Source organism: Rhineura floridana, chromosome 6, assembly GCF_030035675.1.
Source record: "Rhineura floridana isolate rRhiFlo1 chromosome 6, rRhiFlo1.hap2, whole genome shotgun sequence".
In the NCBI taxonomy this organism is placed as follows: Eukaryota; Metazoa; Chordata; class Lepidosauria; order Squamata; family Rhineuridae; genus Rhineura; species Rhineura floridana.
In genome coordinates this window covers 8,462,260-8,483,246 of record NC_084485.1, presented here as the reverse complement: position 1 = coordinate 8,483,246, position 20,987 = coordinate 8,462,260, and the positions used below count along the sequence as shown (strand labels likewise).

Sequence of the window (20,987 nt, the reverse complement as noted above, 5' to 3'; positions counted from 1 at the left end):
CCCCTTAATCCTCATCCCCAACTGTAATCACCCTTCCGTTATATGTAACTAAATAGTGCATTTTCTTATGTTTATCTGTGCCTGCACCACCTGCAGAGAAGCTAAATGAATTCTTTGCATCTGTCTTCACAGTGGAAGATATAGGGCAGATCCCTGAACCTGAACTAACATTTGCAGGAAGGGATTCTGAGGAACTGAGACAAATAGTGGTAACGAGAGAGGAAGTTCTAGGCTTAATGGACAATATAAAAACTGACAAATCACCGGGCCCGGATGGCATCCACCCAAGAGTTCTCAAAGAACTCAAATGTGAAATTGCTGATCTGCTAACTAAAATATGTAACTTGTCCCTCAGGTCCTCCTCCGTGCCTGAGGACTGGAAAGTGGCAAATGTAACGCCAATCTTCAAAAAGGGATCCAGAGGGGATCCCGGAAATTACAGGCCGGTTAGCTTAACTTCTGTCCCTGGAAAACTGGTAGAAAGTATTATTAAAGCTAGATTAACTAAGCACATAGAAGAACAAGCCTTGCTGAAGCAGAGCCAGCATGGCTTCTGCAAGGGAAAGTCCTGTCTCAGTAACCTACTAGAATTCTTTGAGAGTGTCAACAAGCATATAGATAGAGGTGATCCAGTGGACATAGTGTACTTAGACTTTCAAAAAGCGTTTGACAAGGTACCTCACCAAAGACTTCTGAGGAAGCTTAGCAGTCATGGAATAAGAGGAGAGGTCCTCTTGTGGATAAGGAATTGGTTAAGAAGCAGAAAGCAGAGAGTAGGAATCAACGGACAGTTCTCCCAATGGAGGGCTGTAGAAAGTGGAGTCCCTCAAGGATCGGTATTGGGACCTGTGCTTTTCAACTTGTTCATTAATGACCTAGAATTAGGAGTGAGCAGTGAAGTGGCCAAGTTTGCTGACGACACTAAATTGTTCAGGGTTGTTAAAACAAAAAGGGATTGTGAAGAGCTCCAAAAAGATCTCTCCAAACTGAGTGAATGGGCGGAAAAATGGCAAATGCAATTCAATATAAACAAGTGTAAAATTATGCATATTGGAGCAAAAAATCTTAATTTCACATATACGCTCATGGGGTCTGAACTGGCGGTGACCGACCAGGAGAGAGACCTCGGGGTTGTGGTGGACAGCACGATGAAAATGTCGACCCAGTGTGCGGCAGCTGTGAAAAAGGCAAATTCCATGCTAGCAATAATTAGGAAAGGTATTGAAAATAAAACAGCCAATATCATAATGCCGTTGTATAAATCTATGGTGCGGCCGCATTTGGAATACTGTGTACAGTTCTGGTCGCTTCATCTCAAAAAGGATATTCTAGAGTTGGAAAAGGTTCAGAAGAGGGTAACCAGAATGATCAAGGGGATGGAGCGACTCCCTTACGAGGAAAGGTTGCAGCATTTGGGGCTTTTTAGTTTAGAGAAAAGGCGGGACAGAGGAGACATGATAGAAGTGTATAAAATTATGCATGGCATTGAGAAAGTGGATGGAGAAAAGTTCTTCTCCCTCTCTCATAATACTAGAACTCATGGACATTCAAAGAAGCTGAATGTTGGAAGATTCAGGACAGACAAAAGGAAGTACTTCTTTACTCAGCGCATAGTTAAACTATGGAATTTGCTCCCACAAGATGCAGTAATGGCCACCAGCTTGGACGGCTTTAAAAGAAGATTAGACAAATTCATGGAGGACAGGGCTATCAATGGCTACTAGCCGTGATGGCTGTGCAGTGCCACCCTAGTCAGAGGCAGCATGGTTCTGAAAACCAGTTGCCGGAAGCCTCAGGAGGGGAGAGTGTTCTTGCACTCGGGTCCTGCTTGCGGGCTTCCCCAAGGCACCTGGTTGGCCACTGTGAGAACAGGATGCTGGACTAGATGGGCCACTGGCCTGATCCAGCAGGCTCTTCTTATGTTCTCCCTCTGCTGCGTCCTATGTGTCAAATTATATTTATCTATTAAAGTATTTATATATTGCTCTCTCACAAAACATCAGGGCAGTATACAGCAACATAAAAACCTTTAAGAGCAAGACAGAACAATCATTAAAATGACTGGCTGCTGAAGAAAAATTGTAAACAACTACATAGGCCTGTCAGTGTTTGTTAATTTAAATTTATTCCCCACCTTTCCACAAGTAGATGATTAACAATTGTATGTGTGTGTATATACACACACAATAGGAAAGCCAATGTATAAAAACAGTTTTTAAAAACAGTATATAAATGCAGGAGCAGACGAAAACAGCACAGTGGGCTGAAAATGGCAGCCACAAAAAATTAGCCCCAGAAAAACAGCAGGCTGAAGTCCTGTCTATACAGAAAGGCCTTTGTGGGCTGACAGAAGGCCAACAGATAGGGCTAAATGAGCTACTTGGAAAGGGAGCTTCAAGGCCTAGCTTTTGTCCCCACCGGATATTGGCGAGATGTAGAGAAGGCCCTCTCCTAGAGATTTTTAAACTGGGCAAATTCACATTGGAGAAGGTAATCCTTTAGATGCTAGGCTGTAAGTCATCTGAGTGCAGGGATGTGTTCCCTTGTACTCCATAAAACACCACACACATTGATGGGTGCTATGTAAAGAATAGTAATAATTTTGTTTGAGACAGGATTAACTTGCTTTGCAAGAGCTTAACATTCAAACGAACTGAGAGATCAAAGATAGATCTTCAGCTGGGATTACTGTAAAATAAGTGTGCTGAAGGAGCCGTACAGCCATGTATTGAAATGTGCTTACTGCAGAAAGCCTTTACTGCATCTGTGTGGTAAACTTTGCCTCTTAATTAATTAATCAGTCAATCATTTTTTATTGCCTTTTCCCCAAGTGCGAAGTAGTTTATGCCAAATGACACATGAACAATTATGAGCAATAAGAGCACATAAGACAGAGCCTCAGAAAACTTAAATCCGCACTCGAAGGCTTGTCAATATAAGACTTCTTACAGCCTTTTTGAAAAGGTATCATTGGTGAAGCTTCCTAACTTCTTTTAGGAAGAGACTCTGAGGTTTTGATGCTGTTACCGAAGAAGGCCAACCCCTGGCCATTGCCATATGAACCTGTAATATAGAAGAAATGAATAGCCAGGCCAACTGATTGGACTCTGGTTGTATGGCGAGAGGTGTTCCTTAAAATATGAGCATAATGAGACTCACTAAGGCTGCAGTCCAGTACACACTTACCTGTGAGTAAGTCCCATTGAACCCAATGGAGCTTCTGAATAGACGTGTTGGATTGCAGCCTAAAGCTGTAATCCTATGGCCCTTCAGCTGGGAGTGAGCCCCTTTAAACTCAGTGAGTAGACCTATATAGGACTGTACTGTGAGGACTATAGGACTGTAGGACTGTACTGTGAGTAAGGCAAATCTTCCCTTTAACATATCCTCATAAGCGTACAAGAGAAAATGACTCTTCTAGTTTGCACCCCTTGCACTATCTTTGACAGTGGCCTGCAGAGGAATCTTCATGTCCCATTCTTCCATTTTGGGGGGGGCGGTGGTGCTCCAGAATTTGTTGTTTACCTAGAATGTAAGTGAAGACAGTGAAAAGCAGAAAATGTCCTTACATCCCATGAACTTCCTGGAAAACTATGCAAAATAAACTCAAAGGACTCTTGAGTGGATGTTTTCATGATTTTGTTCTGGTGAAATATCTTGGTTTGGTCGGGTGATTCTTGTTTTTTAATATAAGAAAATGTAAGTCCCACTGCAGGTTGTCCCCACCCACACCCACGGAAAGTTAGTTGGGAGTCAGTGTTGGAGTGCAGGTTATTTTTTAAGTGTCGTGTGGAAAGTATGAGATGTGTGACTTCCGGGAAGGGTGACTTCGCTTGTGCCTGCTTTTGAGATGGGCTCCCGCCTCAGAAGAAGCTTATTCAGATATAAATCAGTCAGAACATTTTTTTTTTTGACTGATGAAATTTCTCCCGGGCAGGGAGAAACGTAGAGATCAACCTCAAAAGCCTGTTTTTGTTGGGAGGACTGGATTTCATTAATTTATGAGAAAAGGTCCAGCCAGCAATGCCGGACGGACTTCCGAACAAGCTCTATCTGATTAATGCGATACGTTTATCTTTTCTTCAAAGAGAAAACGGACTAACAGGCAAGCACCCTTCTTTCTATTATTTTTTTTACTTGGTTTAAATTGTTGCAGCAAAAAGAGATTTGTCAAATGAATCAGCTTTAAAGAACTTCTGGGTGAGCTATAACTCTTCTCTGTTATTCACGAAATTAACAGCTTATCTCTGTTTCTATTGCAAAAAGCTGTCCTGGAAGTGCATTCTAAAGATATAAACAGAAGAGGGATTTCTATTCCGAGGAGAAAAAAATAAAAAATATGAACTTTGGAACATTATATTGTCTGGGACTATTCTCTTTTTGGTCTATTTTATTTTGACGAATCTGCTTCTTCACAACGCCACTAACTGTTTTGATGCTGGGAACTAAATTTGTTTTGTATTCTTGAACATAGAGAGATAAGGCAGGCTGCTCTGTTTATACTGTGATGTCATCAAGCCTGGAATATTAACCCAATTGTTGCTGAAATAAGAAGTGGTTCTTCTTTATTTTTGTTTTGTTTTGTTTTCGTGGTTTTAAAAATGGCAATCAAGAAAGTGGCTGAGAATCTGGAAGTAATTATGTTTCAGAAAATAATGGATGAGATTGAGATAACGAAACAAACCCTGCGACAGGGCAGTAAGGAGCTGAAAATTGAACTGAGCAAAATGACGCAGGAGCTTAAAGAAATAGGGGATCCTGTGAGAGAGGAGAATGAGATCAGAGATGAGAAAAGAAAAAATAAAGGGAAGATACAAGCCCTGGAGATTGGAACAAATGTGGAACTGGAAAAAGATCTGGAGTTTATGGATATCAGAAATAAAATCTACTGTTTGGAATTTAACATTATCTCTGAAGAAATTAATGAAGATATTAGAGATAAAGTTATCAATGGCTTGGATAATTTTCTGGACTGGAATGACGTGATGGAGCTTGATATAGAGAAAATCTATGGAATTAACTGCAGCCATGTGACAGTGGAAAAATTCTCAAGAGATGAGCCAGTGCATTTTGTAAAAAAGAAGAACAGAGATATGACTTTACAACAATATTTCAGCAACTTATTCAGAATTGATGGCAAGAAAATATTTGGGATAGAGGAAATTCCCATCAGACTCTTATTATATGACTATGGCTATGACAGCAAGATTATTATGGAATACTGATAATGGAAGATTGGACACTGAAATTACTGGACTTAACAGGACTATTGAAGATGGAAGATGGAATTAATATGGATAATGGAATAATGGCTATTGAAATTATTGGACTTAACAGATTTGATGAGATGGATTAATCGATATGTTTATTTGGACTATGGTTATGACAATAAGATTATTATTATTATTATTAATGAGATGGATTAATCGACATGTTTATTTGGAGAAAAATTGATAGATATATTTCTTAAAGAATTGAAACCTCTCTTTGACTTTTTGTGGAAAGAATAAAGTAATGTCTATGAGATTTGATGATTAATTAAGATAACTACTGGAGGAAAGTGATTTTATAATATAATTTAAGAGACAGGATTGTTATATATTGTAGACCTATAACTGATCTGCGACAAATGGGAAGTCAACATTTTATTTTTTTGTTTAATCATTTTTGTTTTGTTTTGTTTTTTGTCTTTGAATGTTTTATGATTTTGTTTTGTTTGTTTTATGAAAATTTGAATAAAAATTATTGTAAAAAAAAAAAAAGGAAAGTATGAGATGTGGTAAATGAGTAAACCATTCCTCTGTCTGAACCACTGTAAACTCTACCCAGATGCCTCTACATTCTAGAAGTTTAGCAGAAACAAAACATACATTTTTTCAAAAAAATAACAGTGAAAATTAGGAAATTGGTGTTTGCTAAATAACTAGAGATCAGATCCTCAGGCTTTAGGAGTTGCTTCTAGTATTGCATTTCTAAGTTCAGCAGCAATGTTTTTAGGCTCGTAGAACCACTTCTTCTTGCTTAATACTGTTTGGACCATATGTCTTAGTGGGCTGCAGTCTGAAATTACTGAACTGAGTTCAACTTTGTTTTTGCCAGGAGAGAGAGGCTTCCTACTTAGGGGGAAGATCTTCATTTGTGGGAATGAAAGAGCTCTGGAGTCATTTTCCAGAGCAAAATCGTATTATATAATGAACAGCTTCCCTCATTTTTTAAAAAACTGTTCATGTCTGTCTTTCTTACTAGCAGCGACCTAAATGAAGACACCCTGGAGACAGAAAATGCTGCTGCTGCAGCTGCTGCAGCTTTTACAGCCTCTGCACATCTGAAAGAAGCCCTGTTAGGTAGGTGTGGTAAATGGCAGAGGCTTGTCTCTTTTTTTATTTATTTAATTTAATTTAATTTATATACCGCCCTAAGCCCAAGGGCACTCTGGGCAATGTACGTAACAATAAAACAATCAAAAAATATATAAATACATAAGAACATAAGAAGAGCCTGCTGGATCAGGCCAGTGGCCCATCTAGTCCAGCATCCTGTTCTCACAGTGGCCAACCAGGTGCCTGGGGGAAGCCCGCAAGCAGGACCCGAGTGCAAGAACACTCTCCCCTCCTGAGGCTTCCGGCAACTGGTTTTCAGAAGCATGCTGCCTCTGACTAGGGTGGCAGAGCACAGCCATCACGGCTAGTAGCCATTGATAGCCCTGTCCTCCATGAATTTGTCTAATCTTCTTTTAAAGCCGTCCAAGCTGGTGGCCATTACTGCATCTTGTGGGAGCAAATTCCATAGTTTAACTATGCGCTGAGTAAAGAAGTACTTCCTTTTGTCTGTCCTGAATCTTCCAACATTCAGCTTCTTTGAATGTCCATGAGTTCTAGTATTATGAGAGAGGGAGAAGAACTTTTCTCTATCCACTTTCTCAATGCCATGCATAATTTTATACACTTCTATCATGTCTCCTCTGACCCGCCTTTTCTCTAAACTAAAAAGCCCCAAATGCTGCAACCTTTCCTCGTAAGGGAGTTGCTCCATCCCCTTGATCATTCTGGTTGCCCTCTTCTGAACCTTTTCCAACTCTATAATATCCTTTTTGAGATGGAATCAAACCAAACAGACGTAAACAAAAATAATCAAAGCAGCAGCAAAATACATCAATAAATATTAGTAGTACGCGTTAAAATGCCTGGGAATATAAAAAGGTTTTCACCTGGCGCCGAAAAGATAGCAGCGTCGGCGCCAGGCGCACCTCATCAGGAAAACCATTCCACAGTTCGGGGGCCACAACCGAAAAAGCCCTATTTCTAGTCACAACCCTCCGAGCTTCTCGATGGGATGGTACTCGGAGGAGGGCCTTAGATGTTGAGCGCAGCATACGGGTAGTTTCATATTGGGAGAGGCGCTCCACCAGGTATTGCGGTCCCATGCCGTGTAAGGCTTTATAGGTCAAAACCAGCACTTTGAATTTAGCCCGGAAACAAATAGGAAGCCAGTGCAGACGGCCCAGAACAGGTGTTATATGAGCGGACCTTCTGGTCCACGTCAACAATCTGGCCACTGCATTCTGGACTAACTGTAGTTTCCGAACTGTCTTCAAGGGCAGCCCAACGTAGAGCGCATTGCAGTAGTCCAATCTAGAAGTTACCAGAGCATGAACGACTGAGGCGAGATTGTCACTGTCCAGATAGGGACGTAGCTGGGCTACCAATCGAAGATGGTAGAAAGCATTCCGTGCCACTGAGGCTACCTGAGCCTCAAGAGACAGGGAAGGGTCGAAAAGAACTCCCAAGCTACGAACCTGCTCTTTCAAGGGGAGTGTAACCCCATCCAGAACAGGGTGAACATCCACCATCTGGGCAGAGAAGGCACTCACTAACAGCGTCTCGGTTGTCTGGATTAAGCTTCAGTCTGTTAGCTCCCATCCAGTCCATTATCGCGGCCAGGCAACGGTTTAGTACGTTAACAGCCTCACCTGAAGAAGATGAAAAGGAGAAATAAAGTTGCGTGTCATCAGCGTACTGGTGACAACGCACTCCAAAACTCCTGATGACCGCACCCAGCGGCTTCATATAGATGTTAAAAAGCATGGGGGACAGTGCCGATCCGTGTGGGACTCCACAATGGAGAGTCCAGGGTGTCGAGCAGTGTTCCCCAAGCACTATCTTCTGTTGACGACCCACCAAGTAGGAGCGGAGCCAGTGCCAAGCATTACCCCCAACTCCGTGAGCCTTCCCAGATGTCAGGCCCAGGATGTGACTCAGGAACCAGACCAACGGCTGTAGTTAATTCGTGTTTTATTAGGGTAATGTCCAAACAAAGACTGCGTTTTCTCATGAAGCAATACAGGGATACAGGTCCTGCGGCATTGGGAGAAAGTTGACAGAGCAAGGGACTTCTTCCCGCCTGTTCTTTAAGAAGGGGCCAAACGGGCGCGCAATCTTTCGCTCCTCCTTAACTGCCCCTCAGGTACTGCCCGCCTTCCCCCCCTTCTCTCCTGTCTTTTCAGCTGTGTGCGCGGTGAGGGGGGAAGCGTCACCCCCTCCTCTTCTGAAGTTTCCGATTCCAGGATGCGGGATAGGGGACGGGCTGATGGTAAACTGCCTCCCCGCTTTTCGGCTGTGAGCAGCCCTCCCTCTTTCCCCTCTTGCTCTGAGCCTGAAAGAGGGGGAGGCGTGAGAATGTCCAGGGAGGGCTCAGGCTCCCCGTTGCTAAGCGACCTTATCACTGGCAGTTCCTCTGTTTCGTCTTTGCTCCAAAGGGGGGAAGTTCCTCCCCCTTCCCTCTGCCATCCATCCGAATACTCTTCTCCCAACTCTCCGGGATCCAGCTCCCCGGGATTGGGACCCCAGCTCTGCCTTCCGACACCATCCCCCCTCCCAGGCTGTGCCCCCCTCCCCTTGTCTGGCTTGGGACGGTGGGGAAAACGTTGATGGAAAAGTTTTACCAATTCTGGAGCATGCACATCAGCTGCATCTTCCCATGATCTGTCAGCCACCCCATAGCCTTTCCAGTGAATCAAGTACTGCAGCTTGTGGCGTCTGATCCTGGAATCTAAGATCTCCTCAACTTCAAACTCAAGCTGCTCATTTACCAGGAGTGGAGCTCCGGGAGGTTCCTCTGGCCGTAACTCACTGGGAGGGGTGGCTTTCGTTAAGAGGGATCGATGGAACACAGGATGTATTTTAAACGTGTCAGGCCGCTTCAGTCGGTACGCCACGGGATTGATTTGAGTTTCTATTTCGAAAGGACCCACCCTCTTGTCTTGTAATTTTCTACATTTGCCCGGCATCTGGAGGAAGCGGGTGGACAGCCATACCTGGTCTCCCGGTTGAAGGGGGGGGCCTCCTTCCTGTGCAGGTCAGCAACTTGCTTGTACTCCGTTTTGGCTTCGTTTAACTGCTGTTTCAGTGTCTGTTGCGCCACTTGCAATTCCTTAAGGAAGTTCTCAGCTGCCGGTACCAGCATTCCTTCTGAGCTGCTTGGAAAGACTTTAGGATGGAATCCATAATTAGCGAAGAACGGGGTTTGTTGAGTGCTGGAGTGCAGAGAATTGTTGTAGGCGAACTCTGCAAAATGCAAATATGATACCCAGTCAGTCTGTTGATAGGACACATAACTTCGTAAATATCTTTCCAAAACGGCGTTCAAGCGTTCCGTCTGCCCATCTGTCTGGGGGTGATGGGCGGAGGAGAGTTTTAATTCCGTCTGCAACTGTTTCCACATTGCTCTCCAAAATTTGGCTGTGAACTGAGTTCCTCGGTCTGAGACTATGCTGTTTGGCAATCCATGCAGCCGGTAGACTTCTTTTATGAATAACTTGGCCGTTTCTTTAGCCTCTAAGGCCCCTGCACAAGGAAGAAAGTGTGCCATTTTGGTAAGTAGATCCACCACTACTAAGATGGCTGTCATTCCTTGGGACTTGGGTAGATCAGTTATAAAATCCATGGAGAGGTCCTTCCAGGGTTCGTGTGGGACAGGCAACGGTTGTAACAGTCCTGCTGGTGTCCCTGTTTGTGTTTTTGTCCACAGACAGACAGAGCAGGACTTTACATAATATCCCGACGCATTTTAGGCCACCAGAAGTCCTTGGCCACGTTCTGAATGGTCTTGTAAATCCCAAAGTGTCCCGCTGTGATGGAATCATGACACTGGCGTAGGATTCTGAGCCTTAATTCCCCTTCTGGCACATATCTGGTGGTTTTGAACCATAACAGTCCATTTCTCCAGTGAAAGGTTACTTCTGAGTCTTGACCTTGTCCCGTCTCCTGCTGATATTTTAGCATGTCTGCATCTTCTTGTTGTGCCTTTTTGAGTTCCTCTTCCCATGAAGGCTGGCATACTCCCAACGTTAATTTCTCTGGCGGGATTACGTACTGAGGCTGGTCCTCGGATTCACTTTCTTTGTATTGTGGCTGTCTGGATAAGGCATCCGCTCTCTGGTTTTTGGCTTGGGCATGGTAAGTAATCTGGAAGTTAAACCTAGTGAAGAACTGGGACCAACTTATCTGTCTCTGGTTCAGCTTTCTGGCGGTTTGGAGGCTTTCAAGATTCTTGTGGTCGGAGTGCACTTCAATTCGATGAGAGGTCCCCTCTAGGTATTGTCTCCAGTTTTCAAAAGAGTCCTTGATGGCCAGCAGCTCCTTCTCCCAAACTGTGTAGTTCTTCTCTGCAGGCTTTAACTTCCGAGAGAAGTACGCACAGGGGTGCAGCTCCTTCCCTTCTTGGTCTAATTGTAGCAGGACCCCCCGATGGCAAAATCTGAAGCATCTGCTTCCACTACGAAAGGGCGGTTCGGATCAGCAAAGCGCAGAATGGGCTCAGTAGCAAACCTTCTCTTCAGCTCCTCAAAGGCCTCGGTGGCGTTCTCTGTCCATTGAAACTTCTTCCCCCTTAAACAGTCAGTCAGAGGAGCTGTTAATTTGGAAAACCCTGGAATGAACTTTCTGTAATAATTGGCAAACCCCAAAAACCGTTGTACATCCTTTTTGGTGACAGGTTGGCCCCAGTCCAATATGCAGCTTACTTTCCCTGGGTCCATCTCCACGCCTTCCGCTGAGATTCGATATCCAAGGAAGTCTAGAGACTTGAGGTCAAATCTACATTTCTCTAATTTAGCATACAGGTGATTTTCTCTCAGTCTCTTCAACACCGTCTTCACATGCTGGTCGTGGTCTTCCTGGTTCTTTGAGAACACCAGGATATCTTCTAAGTAACAGATTACATACGTGTCCAACAAGTCTCTAAACACGTCGTTCATGGATTTTTGAAAAATTCGTGGACTTCCACAAAGCCCGAACGGCATGACCAGGTATTCATACTGTCCGTACGCGGTCAAGAATCCTGTTTTCCATTCATCTCCCTCCTTCATTCTGATCAGATTGTACGCTCCTCTCAAATCCAACTTCGTGAAGATTTTTGCAGAGCGCAGTCGGTCCAGCAACTCTGAGATCAGGGGCAGCGGGTAGCTGTTGGGGATGGTGATCTGGTTCAATGCGCGATAGTCGTTACAGGGTCTGAGTCCCCCCCCCCTTCTTTTTCACAAACAATAGTGGCGCTCCAGCAGGGGATTGTGAGGGGCATATGAATCCTCGCCTCAGGTTTTTATCCAGGAATTCCTTCAGGGCCTCCCTCTCATTCTCTGTGAGAGAGTAGATTCTCCCTGATGGGATGCTGGCTCCTGGCACTAGGTCAATCGCACAGTCGTAAGGGTGGTGGGGGGGGTAAAGTCTCTGCCTCTTTTTCATCAAACACATCTTTGAATTCTTCATACTTTGGCGGCAGGGTCACTTGCTCGATCTCTTGCACTGCCCCCGCTAAGGTGTTCTTGATTCCTTCAAGTTGACAGTTCTCCTGGCAATACTGTGAGGTGAACCACACCACCGCCTCCTTCCAACTTATTTTGGGTTCATGCTTTGCTAGCCAGGGCATTCCCAGAATCACCTCAAAGTTCGAGAGATCTGACACGTATAGCGAAATGAACTCTTCGTGCCCAGGGATTTGAAGTTTCACTTCCTCCGTGGCTTGTGTCACCCCTCCTGACTTCAGGGGTCTCCCATCGATAGTCTCCACAGCTAGGGGAGCGTCCAGTTTCCACCGGGAAATTCCATGACGCTTGACTAACTTTGCATCAATAAAATTTGTGGAGGCTCCACTGTCAATTAAGGCAGTGGAATTAAACACCACTCCTCTGGAAGTTGTAATCCGAATAGGCAAGACCAACACCCCCTTTGAGGGAGGTTGGATCGTTGGGGGGCCTTTATACAACGCTGCCCCCAGTCCACCGGCCTGCACGTGGACTGGGTGTTCTAGTTTCCCGACGGCTCGGCTTTCCCCCCTTTCAGTCCACAGTCTCTGGCCACATGGCCCGGCTTTGAACAATAAAAGCATAAACGTTCCCGGCGTCGTCTTTCCTTTTCTTCTTCCGACAGTCTTGGCCTAGCCCCTCCCTGTCCCTCAGTTGCATTACCTGCCATCCCTGCAGTGGGAAGGGTCTTGTTGCGGGATGCCGAGGCTGAGTATCTCGGGACCTCCTGCTTCCTTTCCAGGCGCCTTCCTTCCATCCGGTGATCTATCTGTAGGCATAGCCGGATGAGCCCTGGTAGGTCAGCGGGGGGGGAGGTCCTGGCCAACTCATCCAGGATTTCAGCATTTAATCCACTCCGGTACATAAACATCAGGGCGGCGTCATTGTAACCAGTTTCCTGGGACAGAATTTTAAAAGCGTTAGTGTACTCGGAAACAGTCCCTTTAGCTTGCTTCAGAGCGCCTAGTTGCCGCGCTACTGTTTCAGCCCTTTGCGGGTCTTGAAACATCTCGGTCATCTCCTGTATAAATCCTCTGTACCTTCCTAAGACAGTATCCTTTCTCACGAGATACGGAGTCACCCATTTTGCAGCTTCTCCCTCCAGGAGGCTAATCACGAAAGCTACTTTAGCCCCATCGTCTGGAAATTCCGTGTGCCTGACATCCAGATATAACTCACATTGAGCCACGAAGGTTGCCAACTGATCACTTTGTCCCACGTATTTTGGGGGCAATCCAATGGGAACCTTTACTACGGCAGCTGGAGGGGCTGTTCGCATCTGGTCTATCGTGGCCTTCAAGGTTTGATTATCCGTCTTCAGCGCCTTGACTGCTGCTAGCAGGGCTTGAACATCCGTCTGCAAATCAGCTACCTTAGTCCTCAAGAGTTCCACTTCTTCCGTCTCAGAAGTGGGGATCGTCCCCCCCGCTGCTCCCTTTGACATCTTGTCCCAGTCAAGTGAAGAGAGCGTTGAGGGTGATTTAGGTGGCTCTGTCAAGCTGTCAGGCCCAGGATGTGACTCAGGAACCAGACCAACGGCTGTAGTTAATTCGTGTTTTATTAGGGTAATGTCCAAACAAAGACTGCGTTTTCTCATGAAGCAATACAGGGATACAGGTCCTGCGGCATTGGGAGAAAGTTGACGGAGCAAGGGACTTCTTCCCGCCTGGTCGATGGTATCAAAAGCAGCTGAGAGATCGAGGAGAATCAACAGGGTCACACTCCCCCTGTCCCTCTCCCTACAAAGGTCATCATACAGGGCGACCAAGGCTGTTTTGGTACCAAACCCAGGCCTAAAACCGGATTGAAACGGATCGAGATAATCAGTGTCATCCAAGAGCCCCTGGAGCTGGCCGGCCACCACCCGTTTCACACTCAACTTGCATTATTGAGTAGCATTGCCAAGGATCAGGCTCAGAGCACTATGCTGTGAGGTTTACAGCTCCATTTCCAACTCCTGGAATGAGCATTCTGGGGTTGGGGATGCTACTGAGGATCTGCCATTTTCTAGTGGCAGAAGGCTTCAGTAGTTCTAAATATAAGACCACCAAGGTGTGGGAAGGACAGGGACAGGGAGCCTGTGGCCCTCCTCATGTTTATTTATATTTATTTATTTATTACATTTATATGCCGCCCCATAGCCGAAGCTCTCTGGGCAGTTTACAGCAATTAAAAACAATAAAAACAAATATACAAATTTTAAAACACAAAAAACAATTTAAAAACACATGCTAAAATGCCTGGGAGAAGAGGAAAGTCTTGACCTGGCGCCAAAAAATAACAGTGTTGGCGCCAGGCGCACCTTGTCAGAAGGATCGTTCCATAATTTGGGGGCCACCACTGAAAAGGCCCTCTCCTGATGTTGCTGGACTCCAGATCCCATCAGCCTCAGCCATCATATTCAAAGATGATGGGAGCTGTTGTTCAACAACTTCTGGAGGGCCTCCTCATCCTCGATGGAGGCAGTAGCATGGTTGTTACTGGGTAGTGTCTGTCAACACTTGTCCTGTGTGTGCCCTACTAAGCTGAATGAGGTGCATTACTGTGGGGCTTGCTCAGAAAAAGCTCTAGGAAGATCATGCCCGTTATTACCATATTCATATGGGGATGGATGTACAGGATTCTACCCATATCCGGACCTCTCTTTCAAGTATACCACAACCACATTGGCAGGGGAGGGCAAGACTCATTGATTTGTTGTCTCCTTTAGTTTATCAGCCTCTGTTGTTTGCATTATTAATGACAAATTAATATTTAATCCAAAAATGAGCTGCTTATGGAAGCCATGTGATACTTGGAGACAAAGTCACGTCCAGGATGTGCTCTGGAAGTCTTCATCTAGCTTTTACGGTTTGGTGGCTTCCCCTCCTGTGGGCTGGGCACCAACCATCTGAACCAAGATTAGATGTGCAGCTGTTCGGTTTTGCATAGAGGCATAAAGCAGGCTGCCTCCTAGAAAATGCAGGAAATGCACCTGTTTTGGGGAAGAGAAGCAGATTCCCTGTAGTTGGCTGTGCTTGTCGCCTGTGGGAGCTCTCTCTTTGCATTTGCACAGGAAGCAAATATATTCTTCCTGGCTCTGAGCTTTTCCTGTTTACAGCTTACTTTCTTCTGTAGCATTTGGCTTGGCTCCCTTGGACTGAGTCATTTGATGTTCACTGTTTTGCAGGCATAGTTGTTCTGTCCCAGGCATTGGACCTAGCTGGGGAACTTGGTTCTAGCCCAAGTGGGGACTTGTGCTAGGCACAGAGCCCAGGTACACCAGGTCATATGCCTCTAGCACCAGTTCTAAGTCCCGGAAGCAAAGTTAGGTGAAGCAAAGGTCAGGTTCCAGCAAGGCAAAGTCTGTGAGTTCAAATCCCCGCTCGTGTCTCCTGGGTGTCAAGGGCCAACTAAAGATCACCCCCACAGGGAGTGGCTCAGGGGTTACGTGCCCTGCCACTTGTGCAGCCGTGGGCAAGCTGCATAGTCCCAAGGAGCCCAGTTGCCCTCAGCTGGCAGTTGCGGACAAGGAAGGGGCTGCCTTGTGCAGCTGTGGCAAGCTGAGCAGGCCCTAGCCAGCTGGGGAGGACTAGCCTGAGGGAGGCAATGGTAACCCCCCTCTGAATACCGCTTACCATGAAATCCCTACTCATAGGGTAGCCATAAGTCGGGTTCGACTTAAAGGCAGTTCATCCATTTCGGTGGGCACCACATGATAGAAGTGTATAAAATTATGCATGGCATAGAAAAAGTTTTTCTTTCACATAATACTTGAACTCACGGATATTCAATGAAGCTGAATGTTGGAAGATTCAGGACAGACAAAAGAAAGTATTTCTTCATGCAGCGTACCATTAAACTATGGAGGCAGTGATGGCCACCAACTTTGAGGATTAGATAAATTCATGGTGGATAAGGGTACTAGTTACAATGGCTATGCTCTCCCTCTATAGTTGGAGGCAGTATGCTTCTGAATGCCGGTTTCTGGACATCGCAGAAGGAGAATGCTCTTGCACCCAGGTCGTGCTTGTGGCTTCCCAGAGGCATCCGGTTAGCCACTCTTGAGAACAGGATGCCGGACTAGATGGTCCATTGGCCTGATCCAGCAGGGCTTTTTATGTTCTAATTGGGGAAGGGGGCCTGACTGTCACATAATTTTGTGATCCTGCCTGCATTAGTTAATTATTTTTAATTATATGTATTAGTTGTGTGTTTTTTTCAGAATGAAACTCAAAGCGACTTACAAAGAAACGTGAAAAACATACTCAAAATTAAGGTCAAACACAATACAAAAATAGTGAAACAATATATCAAGCAGAATTCCAGAAAAGGAGTTTAAGAAATAAATAATTCTCAAAGACCGTATACAAAATGCAAGTCAAATACAGTACAGCATATTAGTCTGTGGTTGGGAGTCATCTTATGAGTCTAGGCAATTATTTCATAAACTAAGTAGATAGAAATAATTAGATAAAGGGACATCTTCATGGATATTCTTTTATTCTTTTTATCTGGACCCCAAAACTTGTATCTACCTACCATAGTGCATATTCATGGCCCATATTTATCCTTAAGGGCATCTTAAGTGGGTGCCAGTTGTATGTTACACCTTTTTTTCATGAGTTACTGTACCATTTGAGAACAGGGTAAAGGCAACATCATCCTGATGTCTGTCAGTACAATTTTACTGAGGCATCCTGCTTTTCTGTCCATGGCCATTTCTTGCCAAGGTGCAAGGATCCCCTTCCAGGTGCAAGGGCCCTCTTCCAAGGAAAGCAGCAATAAGGTAACACAAAAAATTATCTTTAGGCTAATATGCACTGCTGGAGAATACAGAAGTAGTGAGGGAGTAGACCAGGGCAGGGTGGTTTGAAGTGTGTGTAACAATATGAGAAGAGGAAGTAGGCAGAGGGAAAGGAAGAAAAACAAATGATGAAAATAATTAGTCAGCGATGACAGTCTTCAGCACTTGGGCACAACATTGACTCCCTACCTTTTCCCATGAATGCATACCTATAAAATAGATAAAGAGGAAAGTTACACTTTGTTGCTGTTCAAAATTGCTTCTCAGCCGAGAATGAAGAGGCCTCTTTTGGGAAAACACAGTATGTGTGTGTCTTTAATTCAGGCATAGTTATACTCCTTAGAAAACAATATTGCCTTCTCATTGAAGGTCCCAGTTGTCCTTTACAATTACCATTGCCTCTTTCCTTTTGGTGTTTCACCCATTTGGTGGAATTTAGATTGTAAGCTCTTCAGGACTGACATCTGCATAGCCATGTTCATTGACTATACTACATAAATAAGATAAATAGCAATGTATCTCTTTAAGGGAAGCAGTTAATCAGCCTGGGGCTCTGCACCAAATATTAGCTGGTAATACTGCTTCATCCTGTTAGGAGTTTTCCTTTCATTCCTTTCCTTTCTTTGGGGGGCTTTTAAAACTGTATTCCAAACTTCATTTAGCAATCAGCAATCCGAGGTTGTAACTTTTTCAAAAATGTAATTCCTTCTGATCGCTGTCCCTGAAGTGAAGATGGCTGAAGGAGATGACTGTGTGGAAGCCGAGATCCTTTATCCCATCACCTGCGGAGATAGCAAAGCCAACCTAATATGGAGGAAGTTTGTTTGCCCTGGCATCAATGTGAAATGTGTGCAGGTGAGGGTGGCTTTATATCATGCAGACTGAAGAACTGTGATTTTTATAACAGTTTCAGTCTCTAATTGTGTCATATGTTATTTGTGAAAGCACTTAATACATAAGTAAAAATACACAGATCCCAGCCTGCAGGCTCACAGTCTAAATAATATATTTTTTTAAATGAGGTAAGAGGGAAGAGAAATTGGAAGGAGGAAAACATTGCATTTGACTTGGTGACACTAAAAGGTTTATAAAAGGAATCTCAGTAAAAGTGCTTTTAGAATAATTAGCCTTAAAATAATAAAAAGAATCAAAACAGATCAGGAATGAAACACGAGAGAATTGTGGGTTTTTCATCACCTTTGTTAAGAAAAGTTTATAAAAAAGTTACTTTTTTTGATCTGTTGATCTTTATCTAATTGTACCTATCTAGTTTGCTATTATTCCCATTTTACAGACAGGCAGTTAAGGTTGAGAAAGCATAACAACTTGAACTCACAACTCATTGGTCTAACCCAACACTCTGTCTACTAGACCATTGAGCTGTCTATTTCTCCAGCTATTGAGATAGGAGGAGTTTTTTCAGAAGGTGCAATATTTTTTTCTTCTGTTTTGACCTACATCGATACTGTTTTTGACTGATGTAGTGTGTATAGTATGTTCACTGGTGCCCCCAGTGAGAACAACTTTGGATCTGTAACTGCTGCAGTATTGTAGCAGAGACAGTTACCTTTGCCCCCTGCTGTTTTCCTGCCAGATTCTGGTGAGGGCCATGAGCTGGGAAATAATGGGCGCAGCTTAGGCATTTGCCTCTACCCCATAAGTTTCCGCCCGAGTTGTGGCCAGTGTCAGAGATGTCACAGAGCAAGGAGCAGATGGAAGGGATCGGCTCCAGATCCTCCCAGCTCCATATCTATTTAGATGTTATAGCAAGGGGGATGAACAAAGGGCTGCAGGGTGGGGAAAATAAAAAGATAATGCCGTTTGTAGGCCTCCTGCCTACCCCATCATTTCACTGGCAATATATAAAAAAAGACCGCCCAAAGACCTGCTGTATTCCATGAGAAACATCAGGGTCTGTGGGGGAAAAGATGTGGAAAAAGTTACCTTCCTTTTATGTTAACTTGATTCAGAATGGTAGTTCTGTCAGTTACTGAATGTTAATGCTGTGATCTTCCTTTGTTATACCACAACCTGTATCTCTTCCCTCCAGTATGACAACCACTTGATAAGTCCCAAGGAATTTGTCCATTTGGCTGGCAAGTCCACCTTGAAGGATTGGAAGAGGGCAATCCGGATGAATGGAATCATGCTAAGGTTAGCCTGTGTGTGTGTGAATGTGTGCAAATTCAGAATTGGAATTATCTTGGGGCATGAATATTTATTTATTTATTACATTTATACCCCACCTTTCTTTTCATGATAGAAACCCAAGGCGGTTTACATCTGGTTCCTAGGGGGTCTCCCATCCAGGCACTGACCAGACTTGACCCTGCTTAGCTTCAGCAGGGAGCTGGTCTTATGTGCCTTCAGACCATAGCCTGGGATTCTCACCTTAAGGAGGCAGGATTTACAAGGCCCTAACCTATGGCAAGTGGTGCTTACTTTAAATGAGATGCCCACTAGGAATCTCTCCTATGTAAGCTTCATTGAAATTAATATGAAACAGCTCAAATATGATTGTTTGATTGGTGTGAGTTTTCAGGGTATTGTTTTTTAAATTGCTGCAATAGGCATTCACATTCATTTTGTGTGTTTTAGGAAGATCATGGATTCAGGCAAGCTGGATTTTTACGAGCATACAAAAGTTTGTTCCAATACCTGCCGAAGCACTAAGATTGACCTGACTGGAGCCAGAGTGTCCCTAACAAGCCAGACATCAACAGAGTACATACCTCTCACCCCTGCCTCTGCAGATGGTATGTGAACAGCATTCCACTAAACCATTAATTCCTGAACATTTTTACTCATGAGTCACATACATCACATACCCAAGGTTGTAGCCTACCAAGGTATTTTGCTGCCTTAACTGCTCAAGAACTTTGTGACTAAAAGTTGCCTCTTATTGAATCTCTTATAGTATCTTGTGTGGCAACTGAATGCCGTATTCACATGCCTCCTGCAAGCGCTACAGTGCTCTGGGTATGTCAGCAGGTGCAATTTCTTCTAATCAGTATGCCGTTCTGAAGCCCCTATGAAGCAGTGTGCGGAACCCTTGCTGGGAAACTCTGCACTGGACGACTTTGCAGTGAGACCTCTTGACTCAGAAGGCTTTTCCTTCTTGAACCTGAGGCCCCATCTGCACTATACATTTAAAGCACTGTGATGCCACTTTAAACAGTCATGTCTTCCTCCAAAGAATTCTGGGAATTGTAGTTTATTAAGGGTGCTGAGAGTTGTCAGGAGATCCCGATTCCCCTCACAGAGCTATAGTTCCCATAGTAATTTAACAATCAATCCCTCTTCCCAGGGAACTCTGGGAATTGCAGCTCTGTGCGGGGAATAGAATTCTCCTCACAACTCTCAGCACCCTTCACAAATTACATTCCCAGGATTAACGACATCACTGTCCGTTTTTGACATGTGGTGACTGTGTTGTTGTTGTTATGTGCCTTCAAGTCGATTACAACTTATGGTGACCCTATGAATCAGCGACCTCCAAGAGCATCTGTCATGAACCACCCTGCTCAGATCTTGTAAGTTCAGGTCTGTGGCTTCCTTTATGGAATCAATCCATCTCTTGTTTGGCCTTCCTCTATTTCTACTCCCTGCTGTTTTTCCCAGCATTATTGTCTTTTCTAGAGAATCATGTCTTCTCATGATGTGTCCAAAGTATGATAACCTCAGTTTCATCATTTTAGCTTCAAGCGATAGTTCTGGTTTAATTTGTTCTAACACCCAATTATTTGTCTTTTTCGCAGTCCATGGTATGCACAAAGCTCTCCTCCAGCACTACATTTCAAATGAGTTGATGTTTCTCTTATCCTCCTTTTTCACTGTCCAACTTTCACATCCATACATAGAGATCGGGAATACCATGGTCCGAATGATCCTGACTTTGGTGTTCAGTGGTGACTGTAGATTTGGCAAAATAAATGCAAGCAGGAAATGGAAATGGACAGCCTTCAAGTCGATCCCGACTTATGGCTACCCTATGAATAGAGTTTTCAGGGTAAGCGGTATTCAGAGGGGGTTACCATTGCTTCCCTCTGAGGCTAGTCCTCCCCAGCTGGCTAGGGCCTACTCAGCTTGCCAAAGCTGCACATGCCAGCCCCTTCCTTGTCCGCAACTGCCAGCTGGGGGGCAACTGGGCTCCTTGGGACTATGCCCATGTAACCCCTGAGCCACTCCCTGTGGGGGTAATCTTTAGCTGGCCCTTGACCTCCAGGAGACACAAGTGGGGATTTGAACTCATAGACTCTGGACTCCCAGCCAGGCTCTCCTCCCCACTGTGCTATGCCAGCTGTCAAGCAGGCAATAAGGGATGCTAAAAAAAAGAGAAGAGCTTATTGCTGAAAAAGTAAAGACCAACAACAAATAATTATTTGCAGGAAACTGCCTTGG

General features: G+C 44.5%; 1 protein-coding gene across 8 annotated transcripts in view; it reads left to right on the top strand.

Moving 5' to 3' along the window:
• GMEB2 (glucocorticoid modulatory element binding protein 2) overlaps positions 1 to 20,987 on the top strand; it is a 56,296-nt gene that overhangs the window by 15,517 nt on the left and 19,792 nt on the right. For 4 of the 8 annotated variants that reach the window (XM_061630926.1, XM_061630924.1, XM_061630925.1 and 1 more), the window contains 4 exons: positions 6,247 to 6,344; positions 17,314 to 17,441; positions 18,637 to 18,740; positions 19,185 to 19,342. In XM_061630926.1, coding sequence (XP_061486910.1) covers positions 6,247 to 6,344; positions 17,314 to 17,441; positions 18,637 to 18,740; positions 19,185 to 19,342 — 488 coding nt within the window. The remainder of the gene's footprint in view (positions 1 to 6,246; positions 6,345 to 17,313; positions 17,442 to 18,636; positions 18,741 to 19,184; positions 19,343 to 20,987) is intronic. The other 4 variants (XM_061630930.1, XM_061630931.1, XM_061630927.1 and 1 more) reach the window with 3 other exon arrangements.